The 14,711-nt window shown below is 37.0% G+C and overlaps 1 protein-coding gene across 1 annotated transcript; it reads left to right on the forward strand.

Annotated features, from left to right (window-relative positions):
* Positions 1-310: 310 nt before the first annotated feature.
* Positions 311-12,040, forward strand: TMX1 (thioredoxin related transmembrane protein 1). Its single transcript, XM_081129427.1, has 8 exons — positions 311-700; positions 3,659-3,774; positions 5,062-5,107; positions 7,042-7,170; positions 8,336-8,381; positions 8,480-8,581; positions 8,702-8,768; positions 11,557-12,040. Exons 1-8 carry the CDS (start codon positions 549-551, stop codon positions 11,733-11,735), a joined length of 837 nt encoding a protein of 278 aa, XP_080985553.1. The 5' UTR covers positions 311-548; the 3' UTR covers positions 11,736-12,040.
* Positions 12,041-14,711: the final 2,671 nt, after the last annotated feature.

A 14,711-nucleotide genomic window follows, 5' to 3' on the forward strand; every position in this document is an offset into this window, starting at 1 on the left:
GGCAATGAAAAGGGTGCCTCACGAGGTCCCCCTGTGCCCCTTTCCAGTCTGGAACCCCCCAGAAGTAAACCAATATTCGGACTCACATACTCACCCATTAGCTTCACTACAAAAATTTCCAAAGGAAACAAATGGAAACCCTGAAGGGGATTTCATAGGACACTGTGGTAGTGTAGGTATAAAATGCCCATCATTTGGCGCCAAATCCTGACGCAGTACTTTGAATGAAAAGCTTCCTCTCCGAAGCCCCGCCCACTTTCTACACCACGCCTCCTGTCCGTTTTTCCTTCCCAACAATAGCGGGGCGCTTGGGGTTATGAGAAAAGAGCGCTTTTCTGTCATGCGCACTAGGGATAGGCGCGCTTCCCTCTCTCCCTACTCAACCAGCGGGAACATGGCCTCCGCCTGCGCCTTCAGAATCCTCTAGGCGCGCGCGCGTCCAGCCGGCGGTCTTGCGCAGGCGCAGATCGGCCGGGAGGGCGGAAGTGAGCCGCTAGTGCGCAGAGGCGGGGCCGCGGCGCTTGCTGTGGGGTGGGCGAGCGGCCGACATGGCGAGCCCCGGGAGTCACGTAGTTGCCGTAGCGTTACTGGTGCTGTTGCTTTGCCGGGCTCCCTGGACCCACGGGCGTCGGAGCAACGTGCGCGTCATCACGGACAAAAACTGGAGAGAGTTGCTGGAAGGAGAGTGGATGATAGAATTGTGAGCGCGGGGCGGTCGTCTCGGGGCCCCCTCGGTGGGCTGGGCTGGCCGGGGTCCTAGGTCCAAGTCTGGACGCCCGACTTCACTCCTCCACCGCGTCACGCGGGGCCCGGGTTCCCGGCACTTCCACTGCAGAGCCCGCGCCCCCGGCTCCTCCGCATCCCCAAACTCTGCGGACCGGCCGCCGGCTCGGTCCCACCCCTCCTTGGTTTTAACCGGGGACTAGTTTCTTCGGAGCGCGTGCACTCTGTAGTTTCGTGTCCGGGGCTGGGGCGCGCCTGCGAGGTTGCGTTTCAGTTCTCTCTCCACTTTAGTTCATGGCTTTAGGGGTGGGGTGGTTGGTGTGACGAGTTCCTATACAGTTACTTATTTTAGGATGGTCTTTCGCTAACGGACTCCCAAATTTATTTTCACCAAATTTTACAAAAGAGGAATTTGGGCAGAACCTCTCTTCTCCTTTTGTCGAGTTATCCTTAAAAGGTAGTCCATTTATAGTGTTAATAGTGTTAGAATTTGGGGCTCTTTGTTTTAAATTTTATTTTATGCATCAGTTATATTTTTATTTTAAATGCTAAGTAAATTCAAGTTGGGTTATTTAAAAATCTTCGTTCTCTTTATCAGTTTTGCTTTCTTTTCTCTTTCTACACCTCTCATTTTTTCTTTGGGTGTGTGTTTTTGCAGAGTACTGAATGTCCTGGGTTGTGACTCTTAATGCTCTCCAAGTGGTTCTGCATTAAAAGATAAAATTAGTGTATGAGTGTGATTGTAAGTTCCTTTAGAAGAAAAGCATGTGTCTGTGGAGAATCCGTTATAATAAAGTGCCTTCTGCATCGGTAGAAAGTAAACTCTCTGCATTTGCTTTCGTTTCTAAATTGGTGGTAGTGGTGGTAGTATTATTGATAGCGGCATTAGTAAGAAAACACCATTATTGAGTATTAACTGTGTATTAGACACCGCTAAAATACTTTACATACATTATTATATTTAATTCTCTCCAAATTCTATAAGTTAGGTATTGTTTCCCACATCTTACAGATGAGAGATACCCAGAGACCTAATTAACCTGTCCAGGTATTGCAATACTGCGTCCTTTCAGTTTCCAGAGCCTAACACAGAATAGGCCTGCAGTAATAGCTGTTAAGAACACCTCCCGTCTTTAACCAGGTTCCTGTGAGTGTTTTCCTTGTATTGTTGGGCTGCCAGTTTCAGAGACACATGGAAGTGGACGGCATTAAGGGGAAATCCGAAGGCCAAATCAGTAACTCTTGAGTCATAAAATCAAAAAAGGCATAGAACATTTATATGGAGGATAAGACAGGGAGAAACGTTTATAGTATACATCTGTTCTCAATGAAATGAATTTTCAGACACCATTGAAGTTGCAGGGGAGAGGCAATATAATAAGTAATAGCATTTAGTTTTTATTGTCATGAGGAACTTGTTTTAGATTGTGTCCATAAAATACTGTTCCATAAATAATGTGTTAAGCAATAGTGACTGTGTATTTATATGCAAAATACAGTCAAGCATTACTGAAGGAAATTTTGAAAAACTCAGTTTGATAATACTATAAATACATCAGTCAAAAGTGAAGTACAGGCTATTTGAATTAGAGCATCTCTATGAAATTAGGGTATACTGATTTTGAGGCTGAGTCTTTAAAAAGCACTTAAAAAACAAAAGGGACTTGGTAAAGGAATCTAGTTAGTAGTCCTAATGCTAGTTATTACAAATCAGTTATTTACATTAAATCTGTCCTGATCAGAAGTTTTGTTACAGAGATATTTTCATTTTAATACTATTTATTGTTACGAATTTTGGCTTTTATGTATGTTAGTATTCTTGTTCTACAATGCCTGTTACTTTTAGGGGATTTATTTTTAATAAAATAAGTATTATGTATAATGGAGTGCAGAAACTATTCTTTTTAAAAAAAAATATATCTTTATTGATTTCAGGGAGAGGGAGAGAGAGAGAGACATCAATGATGAGAGTCATTGACTGGCTGCCTCTTGCATGCCCCCTGCTGGGGATGGAGCCCACAACCCCCGCATGTGCCCTGACCAGGAATAGAACCTCCATCCTGGATCCTAGGTCAATGCTCAACCGCTGAGCTATGCCTGGCCGGCCAGAACCTATTCTTGTGTTAACAGGTATAGGCTTTATTCTTCCTGGTTCCATTTAAAAAAACAGACAAATTATAAGATAATGCACAATAAAGTGGAAAAATCAAATCTTAGGGAAGAATCAGGGCCTTGAAAAATGCTGAATACTCGAGGAGTAGTTAAAATCCTAATATGATTGGCCATAGATTTGTAAGCCTAAGGTCTTAAAAACAAGCTGACCAAACAAAGGCTGGCCAAAAGAATTTTGTTTGGCCTGCCTAGTGTTTGTGTCTATGTACTACGTTTTGAGGTAATACTTCTATGTAAAAATGAAGATTTTTTGGCTTCTTTTATGTCAGAATAGCTTGCCATACTGGTCCTGCAGTCCCTTGTGGCAGTCATCCTGAGTAGTGGTTTCTTGCTTAAGATGGGGTGCAAGTTTCCTTATTCACCACAGCCCTCGGGGCTTCCTACTTTTCTCATACTGGCACCTTACATTTGAGACTCCTGCAGTGTAAAATTACTAAAACTGGTGAATTCCAAATTTGGCTGTGAGCTTTCTGGTTGGCCACATTTTAATAGAGAAATCCAAAGGTTTTTTTAGAGACGTTTTGCATATGAAAAGTCCTTGTGTCTTATTCTCAGAGTTGCTTTTATGTGATTAGCATCATCAATTCATAGGTCTTGACTGCCAGTGTTAGGTCCACATTTAAAACTTTTTCAGTTTTACAAAATTCACCACTCTGCTCTCTTTTAATGTAAAATATTCTTCACAAATTATACATTTAAGAATTTTTATTCCAATATAGTTGTATTTGAGTGCTTAACTTTTTATTTTAAATATCTTTCTTAGTTTTGCTCCATGGTGTCCTGCTTGTCAAAATCTTCAACCAGAATGGGAAAGTTTTGCTGAATGGGGAGAAGATCTTGAGATCAATGTTGCAAAAGTAGATGTTACAGAGCAGCCAGGTACTGTAAGTCTGTGGATAGTTTTGTTTCTTTGCATGTTGGGTTGGTATATTTATCCTGTTTTCCACATTACATGGCTTTAATTCTACCTTTCATTAGGTTTTGAAAACATAACTGTCTGCAGTTAGTTAAGCCTACTCACCCACCTCCCTGATGGGGGCTCTGTGTGCAATGGCTGCAAAAAGCATGTTTCTTGGTTGTGTATGCAGCTCATTCCTTTTATGTGTTCTAAGGGACCTTGGAGACATCTTCCCCACATAACTGCCTCTGATCCTTTTTTGCTTTGTGTCCCAGGCCCCAGACTAGTGTGTAAGATGCCTTTAAGAAGTCTTAGAACACAGGTCCAGGTGGACATTGGCCAAGCCACCATTTGCATCCACAGCGAGCTTCAGGATAAGGAGCATGTGGTTGACCTTCTCTGTAGAGTCAAGGTCATATTTCTTGAGAAGTGGTCTGAATCTCTGTAGTTGGGTTCCAGATGTAATACTTGTGATATGAGGACATGGTCTCTTAGTTATAGAGCCTGCATGGTTGTGGGGTTAATTAGACTCCTGATTTCGCCCCCTGGACAAGTAGCAGGACCTGCCCTTAAGGATGCTCCTTTCTTAGTCCAGCCTCATTGTACCTGTTCTTGGGTATACCTGGGTTCTTAACTCTGCCTCTATTCCAAATGGTAATAATAGCTAATATTGAGCACTTACCAATTACAGGTACTACTACAAATGTTTTGCATTTAGTATGTAGTTCTTACACAGCCTTGTGAGATAGCTAACATCCCATTTATAGATAAGAAAACTGAGGAATAGAGAGATTAATTCTCCAGTATATTAACGTTAACACTTGGTTAGTAATAATGTTAGCTGCTATTCTTATTGCTCATCTTATGATTCATGTTTTCCATTTTTAATACCTTAAACTCAGCCTCTGTTTTCTGCATCTTAAATGCAATTTGATTTGATCTTAGATTTTGTAAAACAGACTACTGTTGGCTGCCCCATGATTCATCACTAGTAGTCTTATCAAACAGTGGTATAATTGATCAAGTGTTTATATATAAATTTACTTTTTGAGATAATGTGTAGTAGGTTTTTTTTGAAGGTACTTTACGTAAATGGGATTTTTAAATTATTTATGTTATAAAGCTCAATTGTTTTTAGGTATAATTTAATATTTTTTCCCCTATTAGTATTTAAATCAGAATCAGCTTTTAAGTAGCAAGTTATTGGCCCATATAAAACCTGCTGTGTGTTCTTTCTTGTATTTATTTCTAATCTTTATCATTTGCAGGTCTGAGTGGACGATTTATCATAACTGCGCTTCCTACTGTTTATCAGTAAGTATTTGAAGATTCGATAGTTATGGAGAAGGATGCATCATAGTAAAATCAGAATAGTAGGCCTCTGGCCTAGATCATGTTTAAAGAGCATTATATTCATTAAGTATATTAGAAGGCTTATTAACTACTAGTGCTGTCCTAGGTGCCTTTATATAGATGAACAATATATGAAACAGTCCCTGACCTCAAAGATTTGTAATTGTTTTCAAAGGTAATGTTCATGGTGAAATGGTTTGCTGCTCTTCAGCATAGTATTTTTGAGCTCAGTTGTGGTAAGTCCTGTAGGAAGTTTGGTAAGGGAAAAAAATACTGGGCTGGTGTGGTTCATGGAGATTATGGGGTTTAACTGCAACCTTGGAGGTAGAATTTTCAAAAGTACAGAGTAAGCATTCTATCCTGAGGGTAATCTCATAAGTAGTCATAAATAGGAACACGGCATGTTAAAAAATTAGCTAGAAAGTGCTATAGCTCAACCTGGGGACAGTAGGAGGTAAAATGGTTGAGTGTTAAGTCAGAATGTACAGGATTATGTAGTCTTTAGTAACAGGTCTTTTAGTTTGACTCTATCTTCTAAGGGGGGATAGGAAATCTCAAATCTGTGTACCTGCCCTCTACCTTAATGTTCATCTCTGGTGGGTTGAATGCCAGGAGGTACCGCTCTCCTCATTTAAGAAAACAAGTTAGCAATTCTTTGTCTGTATTTAGCTTTTCTTAGTTGTCTTTTTTTATCTTTATTGATTTCAGAGAAAGGAAGGGGGAGACAGAGAAACAAAGATGAGGGAGTCATCATTAATTGGCTGCATTAATCGGCTGCTTCCTGCACGCTTCCCTGTACCTTTTTTGTTCTCTCCTGCTCCCTTTGTAGCTATTCTTGTCTCTGTAAGTGCTTCTCTTCCTTTTCAATCAGTACTTTTTTCTATAGGCCCTTTAAGTGGCTATAGTCAGACTTCCCCTTTCCTTTTCACTTTTCAACACCCCCCAAACATACCTGGAATTTTCTGCCCATTTTTTTTTTTTTTTTTTTTTTAGTGTTGCTTATCATTCCCATTCCCCTAACTTCTGCCTTTTGAAATCTGCCTGTCCTTCAAAAACAGCTCAAATGCCATTTTTTCCACAAAACTTTGTTTTCTGGCTTTCTTATGGTCTTTGGCTCTGGATGGATAAAGGATTCTTTATCCCTACTGTAGGTAATAGGGAACTATTGAAAGTTGTTGCATTTAAGTGATACAAATAAAAGTGTTAAGTAGGATTAGACTGGCAGTATTATTTAAGTTATTTTAGGACTGGTGAAGATGTGGGAGCAGGGAGAGCATTTATGACCCTATGACAGAACTCCATACGTTGGGAAAGGGAAGAAAGAGGTGGATTTCGGGAAGAAAAAACAGCAGACCATAAAATAGAATCACTGAAATGGGATGAAGGAAAACACTTTACCAGATGCCTCCAGTGACTTAAGGCATGATGACTGAGATGATGTGATTATGACTGAAAATACCAGAAAGTTGCCTTAAATTTTTAACTTAAAGCTTAACAATAAATGACAATAAGTGTCAGACACTTTGTAACAACTTTCCATGTAATAATGTGTATTACACATAAGGCTTAAGTCATTTTATGAGATTTATCTACTTTGTTTTCTCCCCCCAGTTTTATTGAGATGTAATTGACATATAACAACTGTGTTTCATAGTTTTATTATTTGGAAGAATAGCAATAACAGTCTTAAGTCTTATGATTGTATAAAAACATAGCCTCATTTAATTAAATTTGGGGCTAAGATATCATGAGTTGATAATGTAATTCGCTACTTGTGTACTGCTAATGATTTTGAATATTAGGGTTAATTGTAAAACGAGGTTAAAGAAATAGCAAAACAAATACAAAGTTTATTTATTTGGTGCCGGTTAATATTTAATTCTGATCCTCTTTAGTTGTAAAGATGGTGAATTTAGGCGCTATCAGGGCCCACGGACTAAGAATGACTTCATAAACTTTATAAATGAAAAAGAATGGAAGAATATTGAACCTGTTTCATCATGGTTTGGTCCAGGTTCCATTCTGTAAGTATGAGGGATTTTTCTTTTACTTATTTCAGTTCTAATTGGGACAGATTATATTTCATGTAAATAAAGTATAGTTGGGCTCTTAAGTATATTCAGATTTCTTATGTGATATTTTTGATTTGACTCTGTCTTCTAAGTTAAACAGGTACTTTGATCCTTATTAAGCTAGGAGACATTTTTTAGAATTAAGTTGAAAGCCTTTTAGGAATGTTTTAACTATAGATATGGTCATTTGTATTATCAAAAGTTAAACGATCCCCTGAAGAGTGTGAACAATGTAGTGAGTAAAGCTCTCCTTTGAGCTTCATATTTGAATGAGAAGCCTCAGCATGTACCTATTTGTACTTCCTTTAGGTTTTAGTTTTTGATTTAATGTGATTGAATTATTCTACCTGTCTGATAACTTTTAATTTGAATAGAAGAATGAACAATGACCCTAATGACCCTAATGGCATGACTAACCACTGAGCTTACATATAACTCGAGGGCAGCAGCTTGCTATGGAGCAGTAACGATTGGAGATAGCACTCGCATTTCATTCTGGCCGTTGGGGTGCAGTGCCTCATGGGCGATTTGAGAGACTCCAGGAGTATTATATGATGACTTACATTTGTTTCCTGTGTAATTATTTTATATATCATTAAGCTATATCAAGCTAATGCTATTGTAAGTTTTATTTAATTTTAATTCTCAGGCAGGGAGGATCTGCTCAGTAAGTGCCCCTAGTTCTTCCTCCAGGCTCTGCTCATGAAAGGATTCTCTGCTCATTTGGAGCCATTTGCTTTACAGTATGCCTAACTGACCAGCTGGCTCCATAGAGCTTGTAACCTGTTACTCAGAGTACACTGGAGACATCATCAGATGAAAGGTGAAAGGTTAATGTCAAAGCAATGGGAGAAAAGGAGAAAATAATTATTAAATGTTTTATTTATGAGGATATCACATACTAGCAACAATTCAGAAACTTAATTTTCATTAAAAAGTCTTCTTGTTAGGGTCTTGAAATTAGTGCTGTATGAGTAACCTTGATTAACACCAGCAATAAAATCTGGCCTGCTGGGGAAATTACAGAGTGAAAATAGAAGATAGAGCTATACGCACGTATTCTACTTCAAAGTTGTATGTCTTCCTCAGTTTTTTAATCATCTCTCTTTTATTTCAGGATGAGTAGTATGTCAGCACTCTTTCAGCTATCTATGTGGATCAGGGTATGGGCTAAAATTTTATTTCCATATTAAACGTTTTTTGACAGTGTGATATTTTTTGAATGACCAGGTATTTGGTTATTTTTTTCTTCTGATTTTAGACTTGCCATAACTATTTTATTGAGGACCTTGGATTACCGGTATGGGGATCATATACAGTTTTTGCTTTAGCAACTCTGCTTTCAGGACTATTATTAGGACTTGTAAGTACTTTATTTTCAGAGTACTAGGAATAGAAATATTTTAAAATTTGATAATTTTACGTATTTGCACTAGCTTTTTCATATATTATACATTTGGATTTCTTATGTTTATTTTTGCAGTGTATGATATTTTTGGCAGATTGCCTTTGCCCTTCAAGAAGACGCAGACCGCAGCCATACCCTTCAAGTAAGCTTTTATTTTGTTTTTTTCTTCTTTTGGATTCTTTTATTTATTTATTCATTTTTAAAATTTATTTTTTGATTACAGTTGACATATGTATTAGTTTTAGGTGTACACGGCATAGTGGTTAGACATTTGTATACCTTACTAAGAGATCACCCTGAGACGTCTAGTACCCATCTAACACCATAGATAGTTATCACAGTATTATTGACTGTATTCCCTGTGCTGTATTTTACATTCTCGTGACTGTTTCTTAATAACTGGCAATTTGTACTTCTTAATCCCTCCTTTCTAGCTTAGGTTTCTAAAATATGAAATGGTGGCTTATATTGGAAGGAGGAAGGGGATATATATTTTATGTAAGAATGACAGCTCAGTGGATTTTGGAATATACTTATTTTTTTGGCTTTTATAGTGTGGAGAATTTTAATATTGTGTGTAACCTGCAGATATTTAATAACATTGATATAATCAATTTATTTGAAAATTCCATGATATTCATGATAGATCCATTTGAACATACCTGAGTCAAAAAAGTTATATATTCTACTTTTGAAGTCATTCATTACTATAGTGGTCTCATTTGAAGATTTTTCTTTTTATTCTAGCCAAGCCTAAGTTTTTCTGGTAGATACTGGGAAAAGCAGTTCCTGTAGTTGATTAAAAATTGGCATTGACATGGTGCTGCAAGTTTATATAATCAGAAGTATTCACTACTGTCTGTCTTAATATAATTACCTAGCAATCATTTATTTTCAGTCTTGAAAATTACATTTTTATGGAAACTTTCCTATTTGCTATTTGTAAAGAACTTTCACTTTCTGTCATTCCATTTGCTTTCACTTTCTGTCATTCCATTTGCTCTCTAAAGTTGACTATGTAAGAGGAATACTCTTCCTATTTTTGTGATTGAGTAAGGGTCACGTAGAAATAACAGAGCTGAGAGTAGAACCTAAATTAGACTCTTGGACTGGCATTCCCATATGCTACCTTTCATGACTTAGGATTTATTGAGGTCAGAACTCCTGAAATGAAGTCAGTGGAGATTGCACTTAAAGTATACTTTGTTCTTTGAATAACTGATAGGTTTTTTTTTCATTTTATAGATAGTTGTATCGATACTATAAAAAGGACATGTATATAGGAGGGAATCATTATCCACCAAGGGCCACTAACCTCTAGGGGGAAAAAAAGTAAGCACAGATTATTTAAAAGAAAATTTAAAAGTTGGTGAATATATATATTTTATTTCACTTCAAAAACCTTAGCCATAACAGCAGATTTGTCTCTTAAATAATGTGTGACACAACCGATAGATATTAATTCATACTTTGTGATATTGCCCCTTCTAATAATAGGCCACATGATTTGAGTTGTTTTCCAGTATTTGTGTTTGGCTTAGACTTTGAGTTACTAGGGAAAGACCTTGGTTTATGTAGGAAGGAAATCTGAGGGCAGAGTTGATTGGATCCTGGGGCTCAAATGTTAGCATGTTATATTTCTGAATTGCTCAGTTCTACTTGCCTTTGTTTGCTACATTTTTGGCTCTTTTCATCCCTGAGCATAAAATGATTATAGCTCACAACTGCAGAGTAGGAAGGAAATACACCTTCTCCCTACCCCCATCCACTTTTGGAAAAATTCTGGTGCACTGCACTTGTGTAAAGGGCTCACTTTTTGGAACAGTCACTGTAAACCAGGGTTTCTTAACCTCGACACTATTGTCCTTTTAGGCTGTATAATTTTTAATTATGATGGGCTGTCTTTTGTATGTTGTTGGATATTCAGCATCCCATTGGTAGCCGGTAGCACCACCTGTCAGTTGTGACAATAAAAAATATCTCCAGACATTGCCACATGTTCCGTGGGAGGCAGAATCACCCTGGTAGAGAACACTGTTGTAAACTAGTGCTCAGCACCACCACAAGGGATGTACTATAGGGAAGAGGCTATTAACCAAACAGAAAGAGGAATGCCAGATACCCCAAAGAACAGGTGGTCCACTCATGCTAGTTTCTTCCCATAGTTTCCTAACTTACGCTCCTGTATTGTTTCCCCTCCATTCTGGATTGCCTGGGATTCGGGGCAGTCTATGAACACTGAAGAGAGTAAAGCTCATTGGCCTAATTCTGTGTTTTGTATCTCAGTTTAATATGGTGTGTTCTGAGTTTCAAGTTAACTAGCAACTGGCCTTATAAAAAAGAAAAAAGTATATATGTACATATTTAAAAATTCATTGAGCTGTGCACTGAAGATTTGTACATTTTATTGTTTGTAATTATACCTTCATAAAAGTACATTTGGCGTAAAGGATCACATTTATGAAACCACAAGAAAAAGAAAACATGGGTAGGAATATAACCTGCAACTGTAAATGTCTGATTGCTGTTTACTTAGGAACTGAAACAAGGAGAGTGTTGAGGTTTGTTTCAGTATACTTACTAATTAAAAGATTTAATGGCAAATTAATATGACATAGTTATATTTAATACAGTATATTTTCTTAAAACATCCATATTCACAGGATTAATTCTGACTCATTAATTTCAGTTTATAAATAGGTAGATAATTATAATGAATTTGTTAAGTAAAATGGAGCTTGCAAACCAGCTTGTGTTTTTACGGTATCTCTTATTCTTGAAATAACTTTTTCCTTTTGGAAATCCAAACTTATGATTGATTAAATAAATGCCAAAGCAATTTTTATGGGCATATGAATTATATCTTGACTTTACACTAATGCAAATGTAATACATCAACAAAAAAACATTTTGTGGTCTTTATCTTTAAGAAAAATTATTACCAGAATCTTCTCAACCTTTGAAAAAAGTGGAGGAGGAACATGAGGCCGATGATGAAGACGTTTCAGAAGAGGAAGCTGAAAGGAAAGAAGGAACAAACAAAGACTCTTCTCAGAATGCCATAAGACAGCGCTCTGTGGCTCCTTCATTGGCCACAGATAAATCATAGTTAATTTTTATAAATATCTTAATATGATTTGGACAAAAACAGAAGATTAATCATTTCTTTTGGTTTGAAGTGAACTGTGACTTGTACACTGCAAGACTCAGTCTATATTGTCATTAGATTGAAAGGTCTGCCTCCAGAAAATAAAAGTATAGCACTATGTAAAATATTTGAAATAGGATATAACCACAGTAGGGTGGTTTAAACAGTTCTATAATATTTTGAAAAATCTGGTGCCAAGCAATAAGATTTGTGTATGTTTGTTTAATAATAACCTTTTTCATAATAAAATTTTTCTGAGTTGAAAAGTTATACTTCCCAATTGCATTATTGAGGTATTTAAGGAAATTACTTTAGAGAAAAAGATTTCTCATTGGATAAAATTTTTCTCAGTTTCACTATGTGAAAAAAAAAATTTCCCATAAATGGGAACTTTGCCCATTGTCTCAAAAAATAGTATTTCAGTGACAACTCTGTGGTCCTTTTAGAGATGCGGTCCAAAATTTCCTCATATTTTTAAATTGCGCAACTAATAAAAACAACCTTATTTTAATTGGTTATTTTACACGTAGATATGCTACTGATTTAGGCAGTTTTTATAAGTCCATAGTGTTGTCTGGATTCCTATAAAGGTTGGTTGCCTTGTTTGTTCCTCTGTTCAGTGTATTTTTCTTAAACACGGGTTACATTTTTTTTTTTTAAATATATCTTTATTGATTTCAGAGAGAGGAAGGGAGAGGGAGAGAGATAGAAACATCAAGGATGAGAGAGTTGTCATTGATTGGCTGCCTCCTGCACGCCCCTGACTGGGGATTGATCCCGCAACCCGGGCATGTGCTCTGACTGGGAATCAAATCCCGATCTCCTGGGTCCTAGGTTGATGCTCAGCCACTGAGCCATGCCCGGCAGGGCATGGGTTACATTTTTCATTTTCCAGATTGGATAGTGTCCTGGAAATACTTTTCATGTTTTTATATATAGTGTTCTATTTTGATGTTGCAAACCGAAGTTTACTGAGGGATCTTTAAAATTGAAGAGCTATCTACTGATTTAAAATGTTGGTCACTCATTAGGTTTTAAATCACTCTTGTTGGACTTGTGTATTTATTTATTTTTTGCTAGTCCTCATCAAGGATATATTTCCATGGCTTTTAGATAGAGTAGAAGGGAGGGAGGAATAGGGGAAGGGGGGAAGAGAGAGAAATATCAGTGTGAGAGAAACATATTGGTTGTCTCCCCCACATGCGCTGACCAGGGCTGGGAATGAACCTGCAGCCCAGGTCTGTGCCCTTGACTGGAAATTAAACCTGAGACCCTTTCGTGTGTGAGCTTATGCTCTCACGGTTGAGCGCAACTTTTTTTTTTATGTGAAGGTGAACATTCTTGATTTTTTTTTAATGTGGAAAAGCCTCGGTATTTTATGGTTTGAAAATTCACAGAAGCTTAATCTGATATAAAGTTAGCATTCTACTCAGGAAAAAGCATCTTTTATGTTAGTTTTCAATGTACATCTGTTCTCATATACAGAAAGTTCTTAATTGGTTTTACAAAGTCAGTGTGTGCTTGATGTTTTAAAACATTTTTATGTGTTTGAGAAGACATACTTTGTATTCTATACTTTCTATTGTGTGGTATTTCACAAGTGGGAATCAGCAGGATGGGACATTTAATATAGTTTTACTCCTTAAAGAGTTAGGATACAGTTTTTAACCTTACAGCAAGAGTGGGGTCAGTGTGGGGTAGCAATAGAGAACTATTGGCTACAAGAAGGGGAACAACCATAAGTATTCAGAACGAATTACCTGTCTATTATATAGTAGATGATTTCTGTAATGTCCTCTCTCATCTAGATTCTGCGTCTGTGTGAGATCATTAGACGTACAGTTTTGTAATGTACAACAGTTTTCCTTAAAGGCCTTGTCTTTAGAATATAAAGTATTCTACCACTGAAGAGTTTGGATGTGTAGTAATTTTGTGATGCTTCTAGAAAAATATTCTAAGTACAAAATAAACTTTTCTAAGCCTTCACTAAAGCTGAAGATGTGTGATTTCTAGTTGCATATTTAGAAATGCTTAATTTGTGTTGAACAATGTTCAAATGAATAGTTGTGTCACTGTACTTGATATGTTGGTCATACACATCTTTTTCTCTTACCTGAACAAACAATAGAGGAAAATAGTTCTAAATCAAACATTCTAGTTTCTAGTATACATAAAATTATAAATTTCAAGTTTTTATGTAATTAGAATATATCTATACAGAAAATTAAAAGTAGGCTGAATAGGTAGAGACTTGATATTTCAGAAAACATCTTGCAGTTCTTTAGGACTGTCACTGTAGACATCTGACTAATCCATTTTCTGTCACATTAGAGGCTCACAGAAATGACATGGAATCGTTTTATCTTTTAACAGACTGCATTTGTTTCCATTATTGGTTTAAGGGGGCTTAACATGGCATCTTAGATACAGATCACTTAGGGAAGAAGGTGCAGTACCAGCATCCTGGAGAACTCTGTGGCTCCCCCCTCCCTGCCCCAATCACCCAATAATCATTCAGCTCCATCTTATAAATCTGATCCCTCCAATGGAAATGCAGCGTTCTACCACATACTACCTAAATAATCAGAAAGACTGACAAAAGTTTCAATGATGATTCCTGAGTTTATGATAATAGCTACCATTCATTGATTGATTACCTATTGGACTTAGGTAGGTTACTATAATAATTCATTTAGTCTCAACTACGTTTGATAGGTATTACACATCTTTCAGGTGAACAGGCTCAGCTATGGCAGAAATAGGTACAATTTGAATCCTGTTTTTATTTCAAATCTTGTGATGTTTTTGAGTATGAATACTGAAAATTCAGCAACCTGTATGTTAAATTAGAATGTAAATTTTAATACTTAAAATTTCACTCGCCTGAATAGTGGAACAAATACTATTCAGAAATATCAGAATGCAGTATTTGTAGTT

The sequence above is a fragment of the Miniopterus schreibersii genome (assembly GCF_964146895.1).
Source record: "Miniopterus schreibersii genome assembly, chromosome: 1".
NCBI lineage: Eukaryota > Metazoa > Chordata > Mammalia > Chiroptera > Miniopteridae > Miniopterus > Miniopterus schreibersii.